We start from the raw sequence: 24,248 nt of genomic DNA on the forward strand, positions 1-24,248 counted from the left end.
CTCTTTTCTTAGGTTCCCCCCAACCCCAATGTCAGTACCATTTTACAACAGTAGTACTATGCAGTATTTGTCCTTTTGTAACTGAGATATTTCACTCAGCATAATGTCATCCAGGGCCACCCATTTTGTATTTCATGAGTTCCTTGTTTTTCAATGCAGCGTAGTGTTCCATTGTGTGATTATAACAGCAAAGTAGTAAGATTGGTGTTGAGATGAGTAGAAGGAGGCATGGAAGGGGAATGGGCAATGCTTACCTCATGGGAATAGGTTTTGTGTTATTGATTTTGTGGACTGGAACAGTTCTCTGTGAAGTCAGTAAAGGTTAGATATGGTGCTTCTCACGTGGCTCTTGCTCTTTTTATACCATTCCTCTCAATGATATCCGTAACTATGATCCAAACAGTCAAGAGTCTATGCATAGTCAATAAAACACAAATTAACTCTCTCTGATATTGTTTTCAGCCAAGATCCATCTACTATCAGCAAAGATATCTCTCATTCCTCAGCCTCCTCTGAAGCTTCAATTTCTGACAATTCTTTGTCAAAGTACTGTTCCATCCTTGACTCCTGGCTTTATAGTTTTTAAATGCTATTGTTCTAACATTTTTAGGTCCAGCATCACAAAAGTAATTGTATATAGAAACAGATGAACAATGCAGAAATCAATGAGGAAAGAGTTCTTAAAAGAATGAATTTGCTATTAACTGAGAGCAATATTATTGAAGGAAATGTATAGTCATTGAATTTGAGGGTTTTACCTAACAACTTGCTTGAAACCAAAATCCAAACCCACTCCTGGATGACTTGCTGCTTTTACACTCCTGTTTCCTTTGCCAAAATATATCTCAGCTAGAATAAATGTCTCATGAGGATTTAAATATGAAAATAGTTTCAGATTCTCACAATAGAAATTCCAATTTTCCCCTAAATTTACTGCATTTGTTACTATCAAAGACTCTTCTCTGATCCTTCAAAATTTAAAAACAAACAAACAAAAAGGGAAAAAAACCCTCCATATTATATTAAGAAACTAGTACTAAAAAGAAGTGAGAACAAAGGTGTGGTTCCTCTTCCTCTTCTCTTAATATAAGAAAAGTCCCTGGTCCTTCCAGGACATTGACTTTTCTCTTCCTTCATCCACTAACTTAACAAGCCCTCAGAGATTGAGGTAATATAGGTTAGTCAGGCTAATTAGGAACTCTGAGTTGCATTCTCAAACCACATTATTACAAGTTACTAGCCTTTGTACCCAACCCTTCAGGATTTCCTCCTAGTCCAGCAAGAATATGTTTGTAGGAGGTACAGGTCCTTGGAGAGGGACATCATGCTTGGGAGGGTGCAGGGACAGCACAAGAGGGGAAGACCCTCTATGAGGTGATTGATTCAGTGACGGGGTAATCGGGATGGGTGTGTCAGAGGCAGTGCGATTGGCACAGGATAGAGCAGAGTTTAGGGCTGTTGTACATAGGGTTGCTATGAGTTGCAAGCGACTCGATGGCACATAACAACAACTTCTTCCCAAAGTCATCATCCATGCCAAGACATTCATGACTGAGTCTGTCTTCCTGCCAGTTCTGCAAAAGGAGATTTAGGCCTCAATGCCCATCAGCCAAGGGAGAAGCAATGGATTCATATTCATCTGGTCTTCACTCATTAGTATTCAAGGTCTCAAACCTGTTGCTGGGATGGTCTTTAAATTCAGGAGGAATAGACTCAAGGTCAAACTGGTTCTTGTGGATTTTATTTTCTTAAGCTTCTGTTTGAACTTATACACAAGTAGTTGGTGATCTACTCCACAATCAGGACCTGGATTAGTTTTCACAGTTGATATTGAGCTTTTCCAATTCTTTTTCCCACAGATGTATTTAATCTGACTCCTGTGTAAGCCATCAGGTAAGGTCTATGTGTATAGTAGCCATTTGTGTTTCTTATAAAATGTATTTGCAATGAACAAATCATTGATAGTACAAAATCCTATCATTCTGTATGGCCAACTGATTGGAAGAAATCCATATTTAGTCACAATCCAAAAAAAGTGATCTGACAGAGCATTGAAATCATCAACAATGTCATTAATATCACATGCAAGTAAGATCCTGCTGAAGATAATGCAAAAACAACGAGAACAGTACATCAGCCAAGAACTTCCAGATGTTCAGGCTGGGTTAGAAGAGAATCCATGGCACTAGGGACATTATAGCCAATGTCAGGTGGATCTTGGCTGAAAGCATAGAATACCAAAGGAGTATCTATCTGTGTCTCATTGACTATACAATGGCATTTGATTGTATCAATCAAACAAATTGTAACTAACCTTGAGAAGAATGGGTATCCCAGAACACTTGACCATGCTTATGTGAAACCTAGACTTAGATCAGGAGGCAGTTATCAAAACAGAGCAAGGAAACACCGCTTGGTTCAAAATCAGGAAAGATGTGCATAAGGGATGTATCTTAACCCCATCTCTTTTCAATCTGTATGTGGAAGAGATCATCTAGGAGGCTGGCTTTATGAGGAGGAATGTGTTATCAGAAGTAGAGAAAAACTTATCAACAACCTGTGCTATGAAGATGGCATAACCTTGCTTGCTGAAACTGAGGAGGACCTGAGGCATTTGCTACAGAAGTTCAAGAACTGTAGCCTTCAATATGGATGGCAGCTCAACATCAAGAAAACAAACTTTTTCAAGGGAGCTTTGGTGGCCTAGTAGCAAGAAGCTATGCTGCCATCCTGAAGGTGGGCAGTTTGAACCTACCAAATGCTCCACTAGAGAAGGAGGGGCAATCTCCTCCTATGCCAGTTGAATCCGATTTGACAGTACACAAGAAAAAAAGAAAGTAGTTTTTCACCACTGGGCCAACTGGTAGCATCATGATAGATGGAGACTGAGATTGTTAACAGCTTCTGCTTGCTTGGCTCCACAATCAACACTCTTGGCACCAGCAGCCAGGAAATAAAAAGACAAACTGCATTAAGAAATCTGTTGTCAGGGACCTCTTCAGAGTACTGAACAGCAACAATATCAGGCTGGAGATTAAGGCATGCCTGATTCAAGCCATGGTCACAATTACTTGCCATGCATCAGAGAGCTGGACAATGATTAAGGATGACAGAATATATGCCTTTGAGTTGTGATACTGGAGAAGAGTATTGAACATACCATGGACTAAGAGGACTAACAGATCCGTTCTGGAGAGGATGACAGCAGACTGTTCCTTGGAGGCAAAGATTCTGAAGCTCCATCTATCTCACTTTGAGCATGCTGCCAGAAGGGACCAGTCCTTGGAGAAAGACATCATGTTTGGAAGAGTGGAGGGACAGAACAAGAGAGGAAAACTCTGGATGAGATGGATTGACTCAGGAACTTAAATAATGGGGGTACGTGTGTTGGAGACAATGAATTTGGTTCAAGATAGAGCAGAGTTCAGAACTGTTGTACTTAATGTCTCTAGGAGTTGTGACTCAACAGCACACAACAACAAGGTGTCCACACTCTGGGTACTTCTCTGCCCTTGTTTCCCTCTTTTTTTGGGATGTTCCAGTAGAAGTGGCAAGATTAATGAAATTCAGTTGTTTTCCTCTAAGTTCTCTGCCTGGAGTCACAAGACAAGGTTAAGTGAAAAATTAGACTATCAGCTAGATAGTCCCAACTAGCACACGGGAGAAAGTTGAGCAATCTCCTCCCATGAGAGACAACCTTTGCCTTCAAGGAGCACTCTGGCTACACTTTTTCCAAGACATATTGGTCCATTCTGTCATGGGAGAAGATAAAAGATGCATACTTGATATGCCCCTTTCCTGATTTTAAACCATGCAGTGTTCACTTGCTCTGTTCGTACAACAGCTTCTTGGACCATGTACAGGTTTTGCATGAACACAAGCATTTTAGGATTCCCATTCTTTCCAATATCAGCCATTATTTGTTATAATTCACAGAGATAAAAACCAAAACATTAAGATATCATCTTATCCTAGTAAAACCAGCAATATCAATAAGACATCAACAAATACCAGCAAAGATGTAAAACAACTGGGACTCCCATACACTGCTGCTGGAAATGTAAACTGGTGCCAGCCATATGGAAAGCAGTTTGATACATCCTCAGAAACTTTAGAATAGAAATATCATCTGATCACAATTTCAGCACTACACTGTTGTTATGTGCTGTCAAGTTGGGGCCAACCCATAGCTGACCGTCCAGTGGGTTTTCAGAGGCAGTAAATTGCACAAGAGAAAACCGCTTATACAACTAGGTATAAATCCCAAAAAAATAAGAGCTGTGACAGTTACATGCACACCCAGGTTTACTGTTTACAAAAACAAACCAAATTCCCAACAGACAAATGGATAAAGCAGAATGAACAGTAAATAGGTAGATAAACAGAGAGTATATGAATATATAGAGAGAAAAATTTAAGGAACTGGCTGATCTAACTGTGGACGCTGGTGATCCCAAAATCAGTAGGTCTGAGAACATGTAGGAAATCTCAGCAAATGTAAATACAAAACACATAATTAGGCAACAGGCTGGAAACTGGCAACTTGAGGTCCAAAATACTAGTCAGTAGGTTGAAAATATTGATAGGATGTCTATTTGGTCTTGAGGCAGAATTCTTCCTCCTTTGGGATTCTGTTTTTGCTCTTAAGGCCTCCAACTGATTGGATTAGAACCATCTATATATTGGAGTATAATGCACTTTCCTCAAAGCCAGAGGATTTCAGTATCAATCCTATGTAAATACCTTCTTGTGATATATAAAACTAATCTAGAGTTGATCAAGAACAACTGGTCAACAGTGTTTAGCAAAGGTGACATCAAACATTAAGCATTAAGCTACCATTATTTAAAAGCCATAGGACAAGTAAACAAAACATGATGTTTAGAAATTACATAAAATACTTTTATTGGTACTGGCATGACTATATACATAGAAAATCAAAAATAATGGACAAATTAAACAATTAATTAAATTTGTAAATGTCACTAGATATTGGTACTGGCATGACTGTATACATAGAAAACCCAAAATAATGGACAAATTAAACAATTAATTAAATTTGTAAATGTCACTAGATATAAGGTCAAAGTATAAAAAGAAATTACAGTTCTCTATATTAGCCAAAATAATTGGGAAATAAACTATTAACAATGTAAAACATTTCACATAGCAGAAATAAACAGAGATATACAACACTTTTACAGTTAAAAATAAAACACTAAAGAAAGACATCAAAGGCCTAGGTAATTCCTCATCAGTTGAAAGATAATAAAAAGAGGTTAGTTTTACTCAAACTGTAAAGCCAATTTTACAACTTACTCTATTTTAAAAAATTTTGTTTATTTCAAAGTCAATGTCATTCCAATCATAGTATCCAAAGACATGTGAAAACTGATATTCTAAAATGAATATAGAAATGAATGGAAAATAGAGATGGCAAGACCATCTTAAAAAATAAAGTTGGAAGACTCATTATCGGATTTCCTAAAGTACAATAAGGTAAATAATGTGGTATGACTCAAGGAAATAATGAAACAAAAGACAAATTCCACAGAGGTGACAGCATATTCTATTTGATAAATTATTCTGTTCAAATCAAAATAAACAATCATATACCTTTATCCCACTTTAAATAGTACCAATAATCAATTGAAAGTAAATCAGAGCATTAAATAGAAAAGGACACATACTAGTTTAGAGAAGAAGAAAAGCAATCTATTCATTGTCTTGATCTGAGCAAACATTTCATAGGCAGGTCTCAGCTTTCCAGTTGGCTTTGATGCTTATTAAAAATTGAGAAGAACTCTTCAAGGCTAGAACAAAGCTCATCTCTGTGGCTAAACTTCCTGGTAAATAATCAGTTTGGTCATGTGAACCAAAACACCAAAGTATTCACTCTTTAAAAGGAATATTTTAGGGCATTATTTTTATCGTAGGAGTATGCAATGAGGGTTGCAGAGTGGATTATATTTGGGGGTAGGGGGTGGGGTTGGGGGAGTGCGGGGGGATTGTGTACCAATGAGGGAGTTTTTCTTTTGCTTTTCAAGGAGAGGAGCAAACGGGCGGGGGTTGTGCGGGGAGGTGCAAAAATGAATGAATGGAATTCCAAAATCTCTGTCGATGTTCATTGAAATGAAAAAGAACCTAAATTTAAAAAAAAAAAGGAATCAACTTTATAAGATGAAAAGGGCTCTATTTGTCGAGGAATAATGGCCAAAGAAGACAGGAAGAAGTGAGGTGGAAGAATTCATGGGAGCAAGAATCACACAGAGGACATGGTAAAGAGATATTATAGGTATTTTGATTGATATCCTAAAACAAAATTGCAGACGGAGGTTAATAATGAGACAAAACACCAAGAATGAGATAAAACAGAAACCTTATAAAACAGGGGACCAGCAGTTCAAATTGACTGAAGTGCCACGAGCCATACCTCTCTGTGTATTTACCTAGAATCAGGGGAAGCAAATCACAAAGAGAATAAAGCCGAATTTTTCTCTATTGTCAACCTAATGTTTTAGCTCAGGAAGGAAATATTTCACACATACTAACACACTCCCTCTGCAGGGGACCTAGACCTCTTGTCTGCAGGAAACAGCTCATTTCCTGTAATTTGTCACAAGAGAAATTCCAACTTATATGATTCCTTCAATTCCTGAATAAGCACATGGTGTTTCACAAAATATTTGATATGAGATTTTGCTTCCCACAAAATGATAGATTGAATGGAAAACCACTTTGCTCCACTCAAATCACAACTTGATCCTAAATAAAAGATGAAAAAACTATTTTTGCCATAGAGACAACTATGACTCACAGAAAACACATGGACTGGTCAAAACTTTGCTTTGTTCTATGTCATTCTCATTATTTCTGTCATGCTCAAACCCATTGCTGCAGACTGTGTCAAACCATCTTGTCGGCTGTCTTCATTTTTTTCCATTGGCCCTCTACTTTTCTAAACATGATTTCTTCTTCCACGTTCTGGTGCCTCTTGACAACATGCTCAAAGTATGTGAGACAAGGTTTCTCCATCCCTGCCTCTTTGCAATACCCGGTCGTACTTTCTCCAAGGCAGACTTGATAAAAAAAAAATTAATAAATGAGCCAAATAAATAAGCTCAAATGAACATATACTACATGTTACATAATCACATTTCTATTAATTATGCAAATATCTAGAAATCAAAAATTATTAGTGGTTATCACAGGGAAGGGGAAAGAATAATTTTTTGTTTAGAAGACACTGAGTCAAGAAGGTAGAATTATTTGGTGAAAAACAGAACCACATCCAAAAACTTCTCCAGCAGAGTAAAAAGGATAGGCACAGATTGGTAATGACATGTCAGATAAGGGACTTATATCTATAATTTATACTCGAACACCAAAATATAAAGATAAATAACCCAATTAAAAAATGGGCCCAGGATATGGACACTTCACCAAAGAAGACATTCAGATGGCCAACAAGCACGTGAAATGTTCAAAATCCCTAGCTCTAACAGAGATGCAAATCAAAGCAACTATGAGATATCATCTCACCCCAGTAAGAATAGCAAAATTCAACAGAGCAGCAAACAGCAAGTACTGCCAAGGTTGTAGAGAAACTGGAACCCTTATTCACTGTTGGTGGGCGTGTAAAATGGTGCAACCACTACGGAAGGCTGTACAGCGCTTTCTTAAAAAGTTGCAAATAGCAATACCATTTGACTCAGCAATTCCACTACTGGGAATTTACCCTAAAGAAACCATAACTGCCACCCAGGCAGATATAGGTACACCCATGTTTATTGTGGCTTTGTTCGCAATAGCAAAGAGCTAGAAACAATCCAAGTGCCCATCAACAAACGAATGGATAGAGAAGATCTGATATATTCACACAATGGAATACTACGCTGCATTGAAAAACAAGGATCTCATGAAATATTATGTAAAATGGATTATCCTGGAGGACATTATGCTGAGTGAAGTATCTCAGTCACAAAAGGACAAATATTGCATAGGCCCACTGTTGTAAAATAGGACTGACATCAGGGTTGAGAGAAGACAGGAAAGGTGGGGAGGAATGGTGTATATTGCATTGAAACAGTTCAGGGAGAGAACTGTTTAAAAGGGACATATGAATGGGTATTCTTGTCATTACAGAAGTTCAAAGTCAAGGCTGCATAGTGAAGTGGACTTCAGCAGGAGAGACTGCATAAAAATGAAAGTTTTTCTTTCTTTTCAAGAAGAGTGAATTGGGGGAAGGGGGTGAGTAGGGAGAAATGTGCAACAATGAATGACTGGAAACTCCAAGTCTCTGTAAACTTTCGTTAAAACTAATTTAAAAAGAGAAAAAAAAAAGACCTAAAAAAAAAAAAAACAACAAAACTCACAGTGAGAACGATGGCACAACTTGAAAAATATAATACCTGCCAATGAATTATACATGTAGAAACTGCTGGGCATGGGAGTGTAGGTCGTTTATATTTCAAAAAAAATAATATAGAGAAGCAATCATCAAAAATGTAAAGACATGCTAAAAGATGACATCTGATTTGAGAAGATTTCCAAGAACTGTATAGTTCTGACTGTGTGGCCTTCACACTGCCAAAAACAGCTAGGACATTATACTAGGGAACAATATGAGCTCTATTTCTAGATCCCAGGCTCAAAGTCAGCCTGCCTGCTTAGTGCTTTGGACATAATGCACAACAGCCCAAACTCTGGTATCCAGTTTAAATCTAATTTCTGGATCAGTACGGAAGCTAATTGTAAGCCAGAACATTCCATTTCTTCTGGTCACAAAGATAGGATTTAGGCTGACAAGTGAGCCAGAGTCATTGTGATGATAATATACAGGAATTTTTTTTTTTTTAATTCCTGATGACTTCAGGAAGGGGAGACATCAGCCTGGAGCTTTGTTGTGTGGCCCACAATGAAAAGAGAAAGCTTATTTAGGTGGAAGAAAAAGGAAAAAAAGCAGGGGCATGTACAATTAAAATAGGGAATGAGACCTCATACAAGTAACATCTTTCTGGAGCCCCAGGATTCAGATGTGCCAGAAGTACATCATACACACACACAAATCCGTCACCAATCCAGTCAACTCCCTTTATAGCTTCAAAAAAGAATGAAAAGACTAGGCAAGGAGTAGTTACTTTAGGTTTCATATAGAAAGACTACCCTTCTTCTGTGGAGCTGCTAGTGGACTCAAACCACCAGGGAAGAGCAGTCTTTAACAGTGCATCTCCCTATGAACTACACCACCAGAGAGTGAGTGTGTGTGTGTATGAAATATGTTACATCCATGCATACACATAGGGAGCTCCAGTGGCCTACTGGTAAGAAGTTCAAGGCCACCTATGGATGAGCTATGGCTCAGTTCTGACTCTATGATACACAACAACATGCACATGTATACATGACAGTACAAACAAATACACACAAAAAATATACTTCTCCCTATACAGATACACATGTATAACATAATAAATGGCATGTAACCAGAAGGAAGTCCTTCAAATTAATAAAACAAAAAAATAAACAATATGTTTGAATAAGTGTAATAAAAAGATACCCAAATTGTCAATAGACTTGAGAAAGTATTCAGCATGACTATATATCTGGTAAAAGCAAATAAACAATAAAAACCAAGATATACCCTAAACCTCCACTAAACTGCTAAAATGAAAATGTGCTCACAAAGTATGTGGAATAACTGTAACTTTCACATACTGCTTTATGGACTATAGGTTGAATCAACCATTGTAAATTACTGCAATACGTATAATTTACCATAAAACTTGTCCTCTTTTCAGTCCCCTCATTTCTATATACTTACGAAGAGAAATAAATACATAAATCCACCAAAAAAGTTTAAAAATAAGAGATGCAGCAAAACTTCAATTTCAGCTATCATAACAAAAGCTAAAAACAAAAGTACCTATTTATCTTTAACATCTACATGAAGATCAAAAATAACCAAATTCAAGCTAACCAAAACTGCGTTAATCTCTGTGGGATAATTACTAAGAAAGAACATGAACCAACTTGTGTGTGTGTGTGTGTGTGTGTGTGTGTGATATTTTACCACAAGAAACAAAATGAAATGTTTAAATTACATTTTTTTTTATGTTTTCTAACTCATGCTTGGGAGGGTGGAGGGACAGTGCAGGAGAGGAAGGCCCTCTATGAGGTGGACTGATTCAGTGACTGGGATAATTGGGATGGGAGTGTCAGAGACAGCGCGACTGGCACAGGATAGAGCAGGGTTTAGGCTGTTGTACATAGGGTCGCTATGAGTCACAAGCGACTCGACGGCACATAACAACAACAACTCACAGCAGGCATTAAAATAAACTATTTTGTAAGATCTAACTATAATCCTATCCACCCAGGCTTTTTCAATTCTGTAGTTCACAAGAATTTCTCCCCAAATTAAAACCTATCTTCACTATAATTATCCAATGTGATGCAAATGCTGATCTTAATATACACAAAAATACTTAAATGACAAAACCAGGCAATTTTAGATTGATACATGGCTTTATTTTGTATACATTATAAGACCGTGGTGGTGTTTTTCAGTTTGTTCCTTGCTTTTACATCATGGCAAATTATCTATTATGTTGTGTATGAATGATTTATGAAGCAAACATTCTATGTCTCCCCACAAAAAAAAGTCTTCTTGCCTACATATTCTAACCAGATTCCTGAGAAAAATAATGTAATTGTTAATTTTACAGTGAAATACATAAATTTTCTTTCCAGATATAAAAAAGGGCAGACTTCTAAAAAGAGTCTCCATTTGTTTATAAAATCCTATAAAAATACATTAATATGCTTACATGTTTTTCCTTTGACTTGATAATCCAGTTTATCAGAAACAAAAGCAGCAATACACAAAGACAGGCAAATCACATTAATCTTGCAGCAGTACAATATCAACATCATGGACACCTTGCAAAAGTAGCTCTCCTTGGTATGAAACAATTTTCCTTCGTTTTGCAGCTTTCAGAGTTCCTACCAGTGCTTCGAAGAGGTTGGCACATTTATCATCTCGGAAGAGGACGCCAAATTTCACACTTAACTTTCCATCAGCATTTTTGGAACCCAAATGATGACTTTCCTCCACTAAAAGGCTAACTTCATGATCCATGTTCTTTACTGCCTCCGTGCCTCACCTCGGTGTCTCTGCTGAGGGGAAGTAGGTACTGAGTCTTTGTGTGATCTCTTAAAATGTACTGAGCAGAGGCCGAGGAAGGAAGTGACTGAGACAAAGAGAAAGGCTGGTGTGGAGGAGGAGGAGGAGGAGACATGAACAAACTTTTGAGGTACTATAAATGCCTTATGTTTATCAGGGTATATATATATGTGCAATTTCACCAAGCAGGTTACTTAAAATGAGTACATTTCATATATTTGAGTTAAAGTAGGTATGTTTTTGTTGTTGTGTGTCACTGAGTCAACTGTGACTCATAGCGACCTTATGTACTGTAGGGAGCCACCCTTGAGGCTCCTGATCTAAGGCCTAAGTTGCTTTATACTGCTCACTCAACGCCATTCCATAAAGGCCTGCCTGGCATGTCTACAGATGAGTTCAGCTCAAGAGTCTCCACCCAGTTTCAGGGAAACGGCTTACCTCACTAGCTCAGTTCCTGTAATTCAATGCCTTAGGGTGTGTTCCTCATTCCTGCGGTAAACTGATATCTTGAGGCTGGGTTTCTATAGCAACCCAGCCTACATATCTAGGCAGGTTCCTATATAAAGCCCTGTGGAAAGTTTTAAGAAACGAGACTTGATCAGAGAACCTATCTTGTCTCCATTCTTCATGTCTCTTGTCCCTTCTCAGCCCCACTCTTCCTCCTTAGGTCCTCCTTGAAGACCCCGTGGGCTGGGGCAATGTACAATAGCTCAGAAGCCTGCCCTATCCTGAGCAAGTCTCACTGACTTCAACACACCTAATCCCATGACCCCAGTTACTGTCTCAATCTATCTCATCCAGGGACTCTCTCTCCTGTGTTGTCCCTCCACCCTTCTATGCATAATGTCTTTCTCCAAGGACTGGTTCCTCCTGGCCACGTGCTCACAGTATGTGAGACAGAGCTTCAAAATCCTAGCTTCCCAGGAGAAACTGAGTTTCACCCTCTCCGATACAGACCTGTTTGTTCACGGTATGTTATATCCCATGGGTAGATAATAGCAGGAAAGTAGAGTAGATATATTTTAACAAAAAAGTAAACATTAATGAAAAAGGAAGTGGGAAAATGTGAGAAAAGACGGTAGAAAAAGAAGGTATACCTGAAACTCAAACCAAGTATCTTTATTTCTCAAGTAAAAAAAAATTAATGAAGCTTTCCAAGATTTTGTTTATTTGCGTTTTTTGGTGTGTGGTGTTTTCTTTTTCCATTTTGGGGCTTCTTTGTTGTTGCTTTTTCTAGTGTGCCATTAAATCGAATCTGACTGGTACAGGAGGAGATTGCCCCTCCTTCTCCAGCACAGCGTCTGGTGGATTTGAACCACACACCTTCGGGATTGCAGTGCAGCTTCTTGCCACTAGGACACTAGAGCTCCCTAGTCTTCCAAGTCTGAAGTTGTCAAAACAGAAATTCTTTTCCACTAAAATAAACTTATTATCTCTGTGTAATACTTATCTCAGTTATGCCTAGGGTCATTTCCCTGTCATTGTCTATCAGCTCTTCATGCTTTTACAAGATCACAGTGGATTTGCAGCATAGATTAGTCGTTACCCATGAAAAATTACCTGATAAAGTTTAGTAGTATGAAGTTGGAAACCTTGCCTTAAAAAAGTATCTAACTCTATAGCTGGGTGATTCTAAAAGGACTGTAGTATCAGGAAAATGATTATAAGCACGCCAGAAAAACTGCTATGGAGATTACAGAAATGTCTATGGAGCTGAAATCTCTGACAAAAACAAAATTCAGATTCTTAATCTTTTTTTTAACCTCTATTCAACTTGTCTAATAATCAAGAACCTGTGCTGGAAAGTGGGGTGCTGAAGCCTGTATGTTCCTGTCTCCTTCTGTAATGATCTCACTAAACTGAAAGGGTTGTTACCTTCCATCTTCCCAATCTCAGGAACATTCTTCTATTAAACAACTCTAACCATGAAGCCAATAAACAAGTGATTCTTGGAAATGTTGCCTCAACCACAGCAAAATAAACAAAGCACAAGCCAGTCCAACTACCTTTACTTCCTTTGTTCATCCCCATGCTACAAGGTTACTTTTTCTTGTTTTATTTACTTTTTGGTTTTCTTAAATCAAAACATTGGGTCCAATTCTGAGGCATAACAAAGTACAAAATCATGAGGTCAGATTAAGACTGTCCCCTTTCAAGAGCTTTGCACACACTAATTTATGCTGTAATTATTTACTGAACAGGAATGTGTTTTAAGAGTAAATTTTGATAGCCTAAGAAAATGTATTGAGCTCTTATGGCTTATGGGTGAGGAACTATACGGCCCATAAAAAGTATGTGGTTCAAATTCACCATCTACTCTGCCAGAGTGAGATGGGCAAACTCCTCTTGTAAGACTTATTGCCTCTGAAAACCCACCAGAGAGTCAGCTTTAGGTAGGTTCCAACTCAACAGTACACAACAACAATAAAAAGTTCCCTTTTTAAAAAATGGGAAGATGAATGTATAATCAATTTCCAGTATCTGGCATGCTACAAATTTCTACCTCCAAAAAACTCAATGTGTCACTACAACAATGATCACATACTTAAATGGAATTAAAAATCAATTTTAAAAATCACCATTCTTATTTGCACGTATTTTTAAAAAATAAAATCTTCCACAGGACTTTGTCATGGAAACATGCCAGTTTTTACAATCTTAACCATAATTAAAAAGCCTTATATTAAAATATTTGTGGCAAGAGTGTTATGGAGAAAGAAGATCCTAGCAGGAAATCTATCACCTTAAATCCTCTGAATAGAAAAGAAAATCTGGAAATAATACAGCTAGCCATTCATTTTAAGAATGAAACATTGATATAAAAAGTACATAATGACTTCCATCGCAAGATAAAGGTAAACAATCCAATGGAAAAATGGGCACAGGATATGAAGACACTTCACCAAAGAAGACATTCAGATGGCCAACAAGCACATGAAGAAATGTTCAAAATCCCTATCTCTAAGAGAGATGCAAATCAAAACAACTATGAGATGTCATCTCACCCCAGTAAGAATAGCAAAATTTAACAGAGCAGCAAACAACAAATGCTGGCAAGGTTGTGGAGAAAATGGAACCCTTATTCACTGTTGGTGGGAGTGTAAAATGGTGCAACCACCATGGAAGGCGGTATCGCACTTTCTCAAAAAGTTGAAAGTAGAAATATCATTTGACCTAGCAGTTCCACTACTGGGACTCTACCCTAAAGAAACCATAACTGCCACCCAAGCGATATATGCACACCCATGTTTATTGTGGCTTTGTTCACAATAGCAAAGAGTTGGAAACAATCTAAGTGCCCATCAACAAACGAATAGATAGAGAAGCTGTGATATATTCACACAGTGGAATACGAGGAACTCATGAAATATTATTCAAAATGGGTGACCCTGGAGGGTATTATGCGGGGTGAAATATCTCAGTCACAAAAGGACAAATATTGCACAGAGCCACTGTTGTAGAATGGGACTGACATCAGGATTGGGGTGAAACGGAGAAAAATTGGATAAATTATGTATACTGCATTGAAACAGATGAGGGAGAGAACAATTTTAAAGCGATACATGATTGGGTATTATAGTTATGACAAGAGTCCAGAATGAAGGTTGGAGGGGGGTGGGGGATTATATATGAATTAAAGAATTTTTCTTTTACTTTTCAAAGAGAAGAGCGAACTGGGGGGGTGGGGGAGTGGAAATCCAAAATCTGTAAACATTCATTAAAATTAATAAAATAATTTTTTAAGTACATAATGACTTCACAGTTAATATGAATTTTCTCAAATGAAAGTGATGTTTGTAAAAGCTTTCCCACATGAAATCATATGGGTGGTAAATTCTCAAAAGATTATGAATAGATGAGCAATGACTTTAGACTTTCTTGACTTTCTTCATAGACTGTCTCTAGAGTGTGGTGTGTCATAGGCGATCTAAGAATTGTACAGACATACAGATTTTCCTTATCATCATACCTTTCCTCTAGTGTGAGTTTTCACATGTCTTCGAAAGTAGGCAGAACAAACAAAGGCTTTTCCACATTCCTCACATTCATATGGTTTCTCTCCAGTGTGGCTTCTCACGTGTCTTCGATAGGATGAGGGACAACTGAAAGCTTTTCCACATTCAAAACATTCAAATGGTTTCTCACCAGTGTGCATTCGTGCATGTACAGTGAAGTATGAAGAATGACGGAAGGCTTTCCCACATTCCTTACATTCATAAGGTTTCTCTCCAGTGTGTGTTCTCATGTGGATTCTAAGGGCAGAGGGATAGATAAAACCTTTCCCACATTTCTTACATTCATACGGTTTTTCTCCAGTATGAATTCTTATATGCACTGTAAGGTGAGATGAACTAATAAAGGCTTTTCCACACTCCTTACATTCATAAGGTTTCTCTCCACTGTGTGTCCTTAAGTGTTCAGTGAGGGAATAGGAACGACTGAAGACTTTCCCACACTCCTTACATTCATACTGCAGCTTTCCAGTGTGATCTCTCACATGCGTTCGAAAGGATGAGGGACAACTGAAGGCTTTCCCACACTCCGTGCATTCATATGGCTTCTCTTTGCTTTGATTTTTCACGTGTGCATTAAGAGAAGTAGGAAGATAGAAGGCTTTTCCGCATTCCAGGCATTCGTAAGGCTTTTCTCCAGTGTGTTTTCTCATATGGATATTCAGGGAAGAGGGACAATTGTATGCTTTTTCACATTCCTTACATTTGTAAGGCTTCTCGCCAGTATGAGTTCTCACATGTACACTGAGCTTGGAGGACTCACTGAAGGCCTTCCCACACTCCTTACATTCGTAAGGTTTCTCTCCAGTGTGGATTCTGCTATGTATTATAAGGTGGGAGGAAGAAGTAAAAGCTTTTCCACATTCTTTACATTCGTATGGCTTATCTCCACTGTGAATTCGTTTATGTTTTGAGAGGGAAGAGGAGCAACTGAAGGCCTTTCCACATTCCTTACATTTATAAGGCTTGAGTCCACTGTGAACTCGTTTGTGTTCCGTGAGGGACGAGGTGCAGCTAAAGGCTTTCCCACATTCCTTACACTCATACTTTACCTCTGCAGTATGACTCTTCATGTGTGTTTTGAAGGATGAGGAACAGTTAAAGGCTTTGCTGCATTCTTTACATTCAAAGGGTTTCTCTTCAATGAGAGTTTTCACGTGTTTCTTAAAAGAAGCAAAAAAATGGAAGGCTTTCCCACATTCCTTACACTGGTATGGTTTGCTTCCAGGGTGAGATTTAATGTGGCTTTTGAGAGATGAATGATCCCTAAAGACCTGTCCACACTTATGGCATTCACAGGGTTTTACTTTAGTTGCTTTCTTCTTGGCCTCATTAAGATGTGTAATTTGACTGAAGACTTCTCCACATCGATTTCCTTCATTATATTCATAGATATTCTTCACCACAGGACTTCCTCTAAAATTAAAAGTACATTATTAATAACAAGCTTTTATTTTTTTCAGTAAATGTGTACATTCTCTTCCCTGTCAAGTTACAGAAGATGAATGTTCTCAGGGTAAAAGATTCTACTATAACCAGTAATGTCACCACTCATATTTGTGGCAATATTATCTTATGAAAATTCTTAGTGAAATTATAATTTTTGACCTTGGTTTATGTACACAAGTTGTTTTAAAAATTCATGATATTTTCAAGATTCTCTCTTATGAATAGCACTCACCTCAAAAGTCTCTCATGGTCACTGTTCTGATTATCAATACCATAGTATTCATTGTTTTCATGTAAAATAGAGGAACAAGAAACATTTCTTTTTAATTTTACTATTTTCTGTTCATTGGATAATTTTTTCCCAAAACTATTTTGCTGGAAAATTGATCCCTGGGTTTTAAGTTGAACTTCAAAGTCTGAAACAGAAAAGCAAAGGTATATGTGAGCAAAAGACTTTTTTTTTTAGAGTGAGGCTTGAACTTTAATTTTTGTTTTGTTTTTTTATTTATGGTTGCACATATTTCTTGTCCACCACCCCCACCCCAGCCCACACTGTAATGTATCCCTTGTTCCAGAGTGTTGTCATACATATAATATAAAGCCTGATCATATATTCCTTTCGGATAGTTCTTACCCTCATCTGTTCCAATGTAGTGTTCATTATCTATCCACTAAGCAAAAGACTTGACAACTCTGGTCCTTTGATGGTTTTGGCAATAATAGGTGTTGTTGTTGTTGTTGTTAAGTGCCGTCGAGTCGTTTGCGACTCATAGCGACCCTATGCACAACAGCCCTAAACCCTGCTCTATCCTGCGCCAACCGCACTGCCTCTGACATACCCAGCCCGATTACCCAAGTCATCGAATCAATCCATCTCATAGAGGGTCTTCCCCTCCTGCGCCATCCCTCCAACCTCCCAAGCATGATGTCCCTCTCCAAGGACCCGTCCCTCCTGGCAACATGTCCAAAGTATGTCAGACGAAGCCCCAGAATCCTTGCCTCCAAGGAGTTGCTTGGTTTAATCCTCTCCAAGATGAATCTGTTTGTTTTCCTGGCAGTCCATGGTACATTCAATACTCTTCTCCAGCACCACAGCTCAAAGGCATCAACTCTCCTTCTGTCCTCCCTAGTCATTGTCCAACTCTCTGATGCATAACAAGCAATTGCAAAGACCAAGGCCTGTATCAGGCACACCTTAGTCTCCAGAGAGACACCATTGCTCTTGAGTACTTTAGAGAGGTCCCTAACAGCAGACTTTCCCATTGCGATATACTTTTTGATTTCTTGACTGCTGGTGCCAAGAGTGTTGACTGTGGAGCCAAGCAAACTGAAGCTGTGAACAGTCTCAATCTCTTGGTTCAGTGGTGAGAATCTTTGTCTTCTTGACATTGAGCCTCAATCCATACTGAAGGCTGCAGTACTTGACCCTCCGCAGCAAGTGCATGAGGTCCTCCTCAGTTTCAGCAAGCAGGGTTGTGTCATCTGCGTAACACAGATTGTTAATAGATCTTCCACCAATCCTGATGCCACAATTCTCAGGATAAAAATAGTAACCAATGTACTAAAAATAATTCCTTAATGCTTGAGACTGGTGAGAATGTAAACAGGATATATTAAGAGAGCAAAAGAGAAAGGAAATGGATGCAATACACATGATCAAATACAACTTCAGAAAAGGATAACAGAAGGCCTTTTTCAAGAACAAAAGAAGTGTGAAATGATTGATAAAAGTTAAAGAATAATATAAGGTATCTGTGGATGTTCAGCTTCCTCATACCAAAAGCAAGTTTTATTTCTTTAATTTGGATTTTTTCCAAAACAATTTGTTCTGACTTAAGTTTATTACACCCCAAACAACACACTTTTTCCCAAGGAGTCTTACCGTCCTGATGTTCTCCTGTGCAAGTGGCCTGGATAAGTGTCCTCTCCACAGTTTCCAGGTCCTTCTCTTGCTTCCACTGCAAGATCAGAGGGGGTATGTGTAGCAGATACCCTATTAAAGCAGAATGACATACCATATAGGAAAACAGGGAGAATCACAAACATTCCCAGGAAAATAAGGCCAAAACTTTAGTCTTCATATGCCCTGAAGATAAGCAAGTGTGAGTTTACTTAAACAAAAGGCTTTGTTAATTTTATATAAAAAAAAGCAGCAATAGAAAGTAACTACAACATTAAAACTATCTGATGTTCATAATTCTTAGTATTATTACAAGCAGATCAGATGTTCATAGGCAGAATATTTTATTCTTCTGTTAAACATAAATATCTTCACAGAATATCAACCTCAGACAAACTCTAAGGCCATCATAAAAGTAATTTTTTAAAAAAGTGTTGTAGACACTGTACAAAAATAAAACATTGATAGGATGGGGAAGATTTTAATTTTTTTTTTTAAATCTGCATTAGTTTCACCTTCTTTCTAAGTGAAAGCATGTGCTAGGAAAGTTGTGTCCTGCTGGCTTCAGCAGTTAAAAGCTAACTTCTCTTTAAAATTTGAACAATAATAGCCATATTAATCTTCCCTTGTCTGCCCTAAAACAGAACAGTAACAATAAGAACCCAACTGTTAACACAAAAGAGTGGGCCAGCCATCCTCCAAATGACAGTGAGAATTGGTCAGCGTGACAAGGACATGATCAACAAGACTATCTAAGACATGACTATAACCTAGATAACTCTGTAGTTGTTGTTATTAAGTGCCGTCGAGTCGTAGACGACTCATAGCGACCCTATGAATGAAAGACTTGAGCACTGTTCATAGTTTCCAGAGGTAAGCCATTTTGGAAGTGGATGCCACTCCTGCTTTCAAGCTTGTTTTCATTAGGAAGCCCCACCAAACACTGTCCACCATGGGTAACCATTATCACATTTTTTTTAAAGAAATTTTTTTCCTTTAATAAAAAAATTCCCACACACTTTGAAGTCCCTAGAGTAAACCAACAACAGCAGGAAGTGAATCCCCACACGGGGGTGCTGTTGAGCCCAGCACGATCAGGAAAGCTCCAGGCTTCACACCTGACATTTTTCCATTATCACATCTGGTATTATCAGTGTCACAGTGTTTAGCATCACAGTAACCACAAGTTACCTCTGTACAGTAATGCACAGACCAGTGCTACACCACCCAGAATAAATAAAATTTAAGTATAAAAACTTCTCCTTAGGCTCCGGATGGAAAGGCAAATTTAAGAAGCTCATACCCTGCTCCTAAATATGTCCATCCACTCCCATCAAGTCAGTTCTAACTCAAAGTGACTCTCTATGGGGTTTGGTATATAATAAACAGCTCAGGTGGTATAGTCAGTCCATAAAGAGTTGCACTGCTAAGCCAAAGGCCAACTCACTCTGGTGGCTCAAACCCATCAGCCGCTCCTTGGAAGAGAGATGCATGATCTCCTCCAGTGTGATTTACAGCCTGAGAAATTTAATGGAAGGTCAGCTATTGAGGTGGTTCAAACTCTATAACAATGACATTTTGAGTTTAATAAACTTTGTGCTTTCCACCTCACACTTGACTGAGATTGGCTTCCAGCAGCAGGTAGCAGAGCCTCACTTGCAATAATAATACCACTTCACAATTTTGTCCAAGCAGTGCAGAAGACCACTGTGATGTTCACAAAATCAGAGTACCTCAAATTAGTATTCAGGTGTTGATTTTTATAGTGAGATCACAAGACCGTAAGTTTTCTAAGATCAGAGATCACGTTTGTCTTATTTAAAAATATATTCCCATTCCTTAGCCAAAATCCTGAAACAGGGTTGAACAGTGAGATAAAAAATGTTTTCTGAAAATCTAAACAAAGAAGCAATGTTGCTATTCTTACCTAGTGAAGCCAGGTTCTGGAAGTTCTCCAGCATCACGTCTCGGTAGAGGTTCTTCTGCGCAAGATCCAACAAAGACCACTCCTCTTGAGTAAAGTCCACAGCCACATCCTCAAAAACCACCAAGTCCTACAATATCCCACATATTCTGGTTCAGCATGGCACCAAATCCTCCAGGGTGAGTAAGAGAATGGGTACAGCTGACGTACTGAGGAACTGAGGAATTCAGAAAAGCTGTGTGGTCTCCTAGCATCTACTCAAAGATTCAGTTACAAAAGCACTTTCCTTTGCTACGCATATTTGTTGTTGTTGTTTCCTATCAAGTTGGAAATGACCCACAGCTGACCTTCTGGTGGACTTTCAGAGGTGGTTGATTGCAAGCAAGGAGACTGCCCATCTTTCTCCTACAGAGTGGCTGGTGGCCTTGAACTGCATGACTTAGGGCTTGCTGCATAGCTTTTTGCCACTAGGCCACCAGAGGTCCCTAATCCACATATGTCCTAACTAATCAACTCTAAGTCTTAGAGAATTCACAAACTTTAAATACACTTGTGGCAAAGTATACAGGGAGTTGCACTAACTCAACAATGGTCACTTTCTGATGGTTCTAATATACCTGTGGCTCCCAGGAAGAAAGATCATCAATCCTTTCTCATGCAATTTACAGCCTCCAAAAGCTGGAGTGAGACGTTCCACATATGGAACGTTCAGTTATGAGATGGTTCCAATTTAACTGCAATGAGTTTGAAGGCTTTTTTAAATATACATTTTATCTCTACATTCTGACATTGACCAATTTCAGTCTTATTCCTCTTTATTTTTACTATGTGGAACAATAGGGAACACATAGAAGTAATAAGTAATAAGAATAAGATTATTTCCACATTAATTCCTTGTTACAATATAGTTTTACACGTTTTCTTTACATGATTAACTACTATTAAAAGACTGAATTTCAAATGTAGTTTGAGGACGAAGGTATGTCTGACACAGGTCATAGTCTTTCTGATTACTAGCTATGCATCTGAGAGCTGAACAATGAATAACAGAAAAAGAATTGACGTCTTTGCACTGTGGTGTGAAGAGCACTGAACATCCTATGGAGGGCCAAAAAATGAACAAATATGTCTTGGAGAGTGTGTAGCCAGAGTGCTCTTTGGAGGAAAGAAAGATGAGGCTTTGCCTCACATACTTTGGACATGTTGCTAGGAGGTGTTATTCTCTGGAGAAGAACATGATGTTGGGAAGGGTGGAGAGCCGGTGAAGAAGACCCTCAACTAGGTGGATTGACAAGGTGACTGTTGCAATAGGCTCTTGTGTGTCAGGAAGTGTAAAGATGTTGCAGGACAGAACAGTGGTCAAATCTTTTGTTCATAGGGTCACTGTGAGTCACCCTTAACACAATTGCACCTAACAACAACAGACTGATTGTGTTCACTGCAAAACACAGAATGGAATCCTAACCACTAACCTTTAATCGTTTTAAATTGAGGCTTTCTTAAAAATTTTTTTTAAAAAAAAGACCTTTATAATGTGAAAGCCACTATAAGTTTAGTTTGTATCATAAACCTAATGATTTTTGAGATATAAGAAAAGCATAGAGAAGAAAGTACAAACTGAGGAAAGACAAAAATTATGTGGAGATCAGTAAGTAAGTGAGGAATAATAGGGTCAGGAAAACTAAGAGAGTTTTCCTCAGAGCTAACAGAGAGGAAAGAGAGCAAGCCTTGCCCATGGTGCTTCTCTCTTTCACTGGTGTGAAGTGAAAATCAACTCACAGCTGATTCTCAAAGGATTCCAAGCCTAGACACTGCATGGGGAATATTATCTATCGTTCTAGTAACCACAGGTAGATTCAACGTCACTTTGGACCTCCAGTCCCCTTTAACTAACAGAAAAGAAAATTCTGAAAAGCCAACCACTTGGGGCGTTTCTGCCTTAGCAGTATTAAGTTTAAGACATCTACCATAGCAATTAGCACAATAATGAGTGATTAGAATTTTTCCTTTTGTCCTTAGCACCAAATCTCAGAGACCTAGGATCCTGGAGGAGCACTACTTTCAAATCAAAATCAGAAGTTAGCAAGTTATAATCCATGAGCTAAATTAATCTATAGGCAGTTTATGTCAATTAGGTCCTAATTATAACACAATAAATCATTGTATATATACTATCCATCACTGCTCTCATATTCAGATCGAAAAACTGAGTTGCAGATCAAAGAAATAATTCACCACAACCAAATGGGACTCATAACAGGTAGGTATGCAAGGATGGTTCAACATAAAGAAAACAATTAATGTAATTCATCACATTAATAAAGCAAAGAATAAGAACAAAATGATCAATTGATGCAGAAAAGGCCTTTGACAAAATTCAACACCCTTTCCTGATTTAAACACTCAACAAAATAGGATTAGAGGGGAATTTCTTCAACATAGTAAAAATTATTTATGAAAACCCAAGAGCGAATATTGTTCTCAAAGGAGAAGTTAAAGGCATTCCCTTTAAGATAGGAACTACGCAAGGATGCCCACTATCACCTCTCTTATTCAATATTGAATTGGAAATCATAGTGATAGCAATAAGACAAGAGAAGAAAATAAGAGGCATCCAAATTGGCAAAGGGGAGGTAAAATATCTCTCTATGCAGATGATATGATAGTATACCTAGAAAACCCTAAAGACTCAGCAAGAAAACTACTGGACATAATTGACCAATTCAGCAAAGTAGCAAGACACAAGATCAACATACAAAAATCAGTTGGATTTCTCTACAGTAACAAAGATAATAGAGCTGGAACTAAGAAAAACAATGCCCTTCACAAAAGCTAATCATAAGATTAAATACTTGGGAGTAAATCTAACCAGGAGCACAAAGGATCTATTGAAAGAAAATTACAAAATATTACTACAAGAAACAAAAAGATCTGCAGAAGAGGAAGAATATCCCTTACTCATAGATAGGAAGACTCAATATTTTGAAAATGGCAAGACTACGAAGGGCAATTTACACGTTCAACACAATCCCAATACAAATACTAATCCCATTCTTCAACAAGATGGAAAAGGCAATCTCCAGTTCCATTTGGAATGGAAAGAAGCCCCGAAAAGCAAAACACTCCTTAAAAATAGAAAAAAGATAGGAGGCATCTCAATCCCTGATTTCAAATCCTATTACACTGCCATGATGGTTAAGACAGTATGGTACTGGTACTATGACAGACACATAGATCAATGGAATAGAATTGAGAAACTGGAAATCAGCCCATCTACCTGTGGTCAACTGATTTTTGACAAGGAGATGAAATCAGCTAAGTGGGGAAACGATGGCCGTTTTAACAAATGGTGTTGGTAAAACTGGAAAACTATCTGCAGAAGACTCAAGCAAGATCCACACCTCACTCCATATACAAAAACCAATTCTAGGGGGAGGGGTTTGTGCGGGGAGAGGGGTGCAACAATGAATGAATGGAATCCCAAAATCTCTGTAGATGTTCATTGAAATGAAAAAGAAACAACCTAAATTTAAAAAAAAACGAAAGAAAAAAAAACAAACCAATTCTAGGTGGATCATGGACCTAGGACTAAAACCAAGGACTATAAACTTCATTAAAGAAAAGCTTTGAAGAACTCTAGGAGTCCTAATCCACAACATAAACAGTCTTCCAAGTATCCTGAAAAATCTACAACCAGGAGAAGATAAAATAGATGAATGGGACCTTCTAAGAATCAAATCCCTATGCACATCCAAAAACTTCTCCAACAGGGTAAAA

General features: G+C 38.1%; 2 protein-coding genes across 2 annotated transcripts in view; both read right to left on the reverse strand.

Annotated features, from left to right (window-relative positions):
* Positions 1 to 10,903: 10,903 nt before the first annotated feature.
* On the reverse strand, positions 10,904 to 11,140 carry LOC102850398 (costars family protein ABRACL-like). The gene has a single exon (XM_006898756.1). The coding sequence runs from the start codon at positions 11,138 to 11,140 to the stop codon at positions 10,904 to 10,906; it is 237 nt and encodes a 78-aa protein (XP_006898818.1).
* Positions 11,141 to 15,149: 4,009 nt separating this feature from the next.
* Positions 15,150 to 24,248, reverse strand: part of ZNF699 (zinc finger protein 699) — a 22,525-nt gene continuing 13,426 nt past the window's right edge. Inside the window, exons 2-5 of the mRNA XM_006898829.1 lie at positions 20,475 to 20,601; positions 18,530 to 18,640; positions 16,880 to 17,063; positions 15,150 to 16,614 (exon numbers count right to left, since the gene is read on the reverse strand). Of these exons, the coding sequence (XP_006898891.1) occupies positions 15,150 to 16,614; positions 16,880 to 17,063; positions 18,530 to 18,640; positions 20,475 to 20,601 (1,887 nt within the window). The remainder of the gene's footprint in view (positions 16,615 to 16,879; positions 17,064 to 18,529; positions 18,641 to 20,474; positions 20,602 to 24,248) is intronic.

Source organism: Elephantulus edwardii, unplaced genomic scaffold, assembly GCF_000299155.1.
Source record: "Elephantulus edwardii isolate Elephantulus edwardi_28Jun2011 unplaced genomic scaffold, EleEdw1.0 scaffold00237, whole genome shotgun sequence".
NCBI lineage: Eukaryota > Metazoa > Chordata > Mammalia > Macroscelidea > Macroscelididae > Elephantulus > Elephantulus edwardii.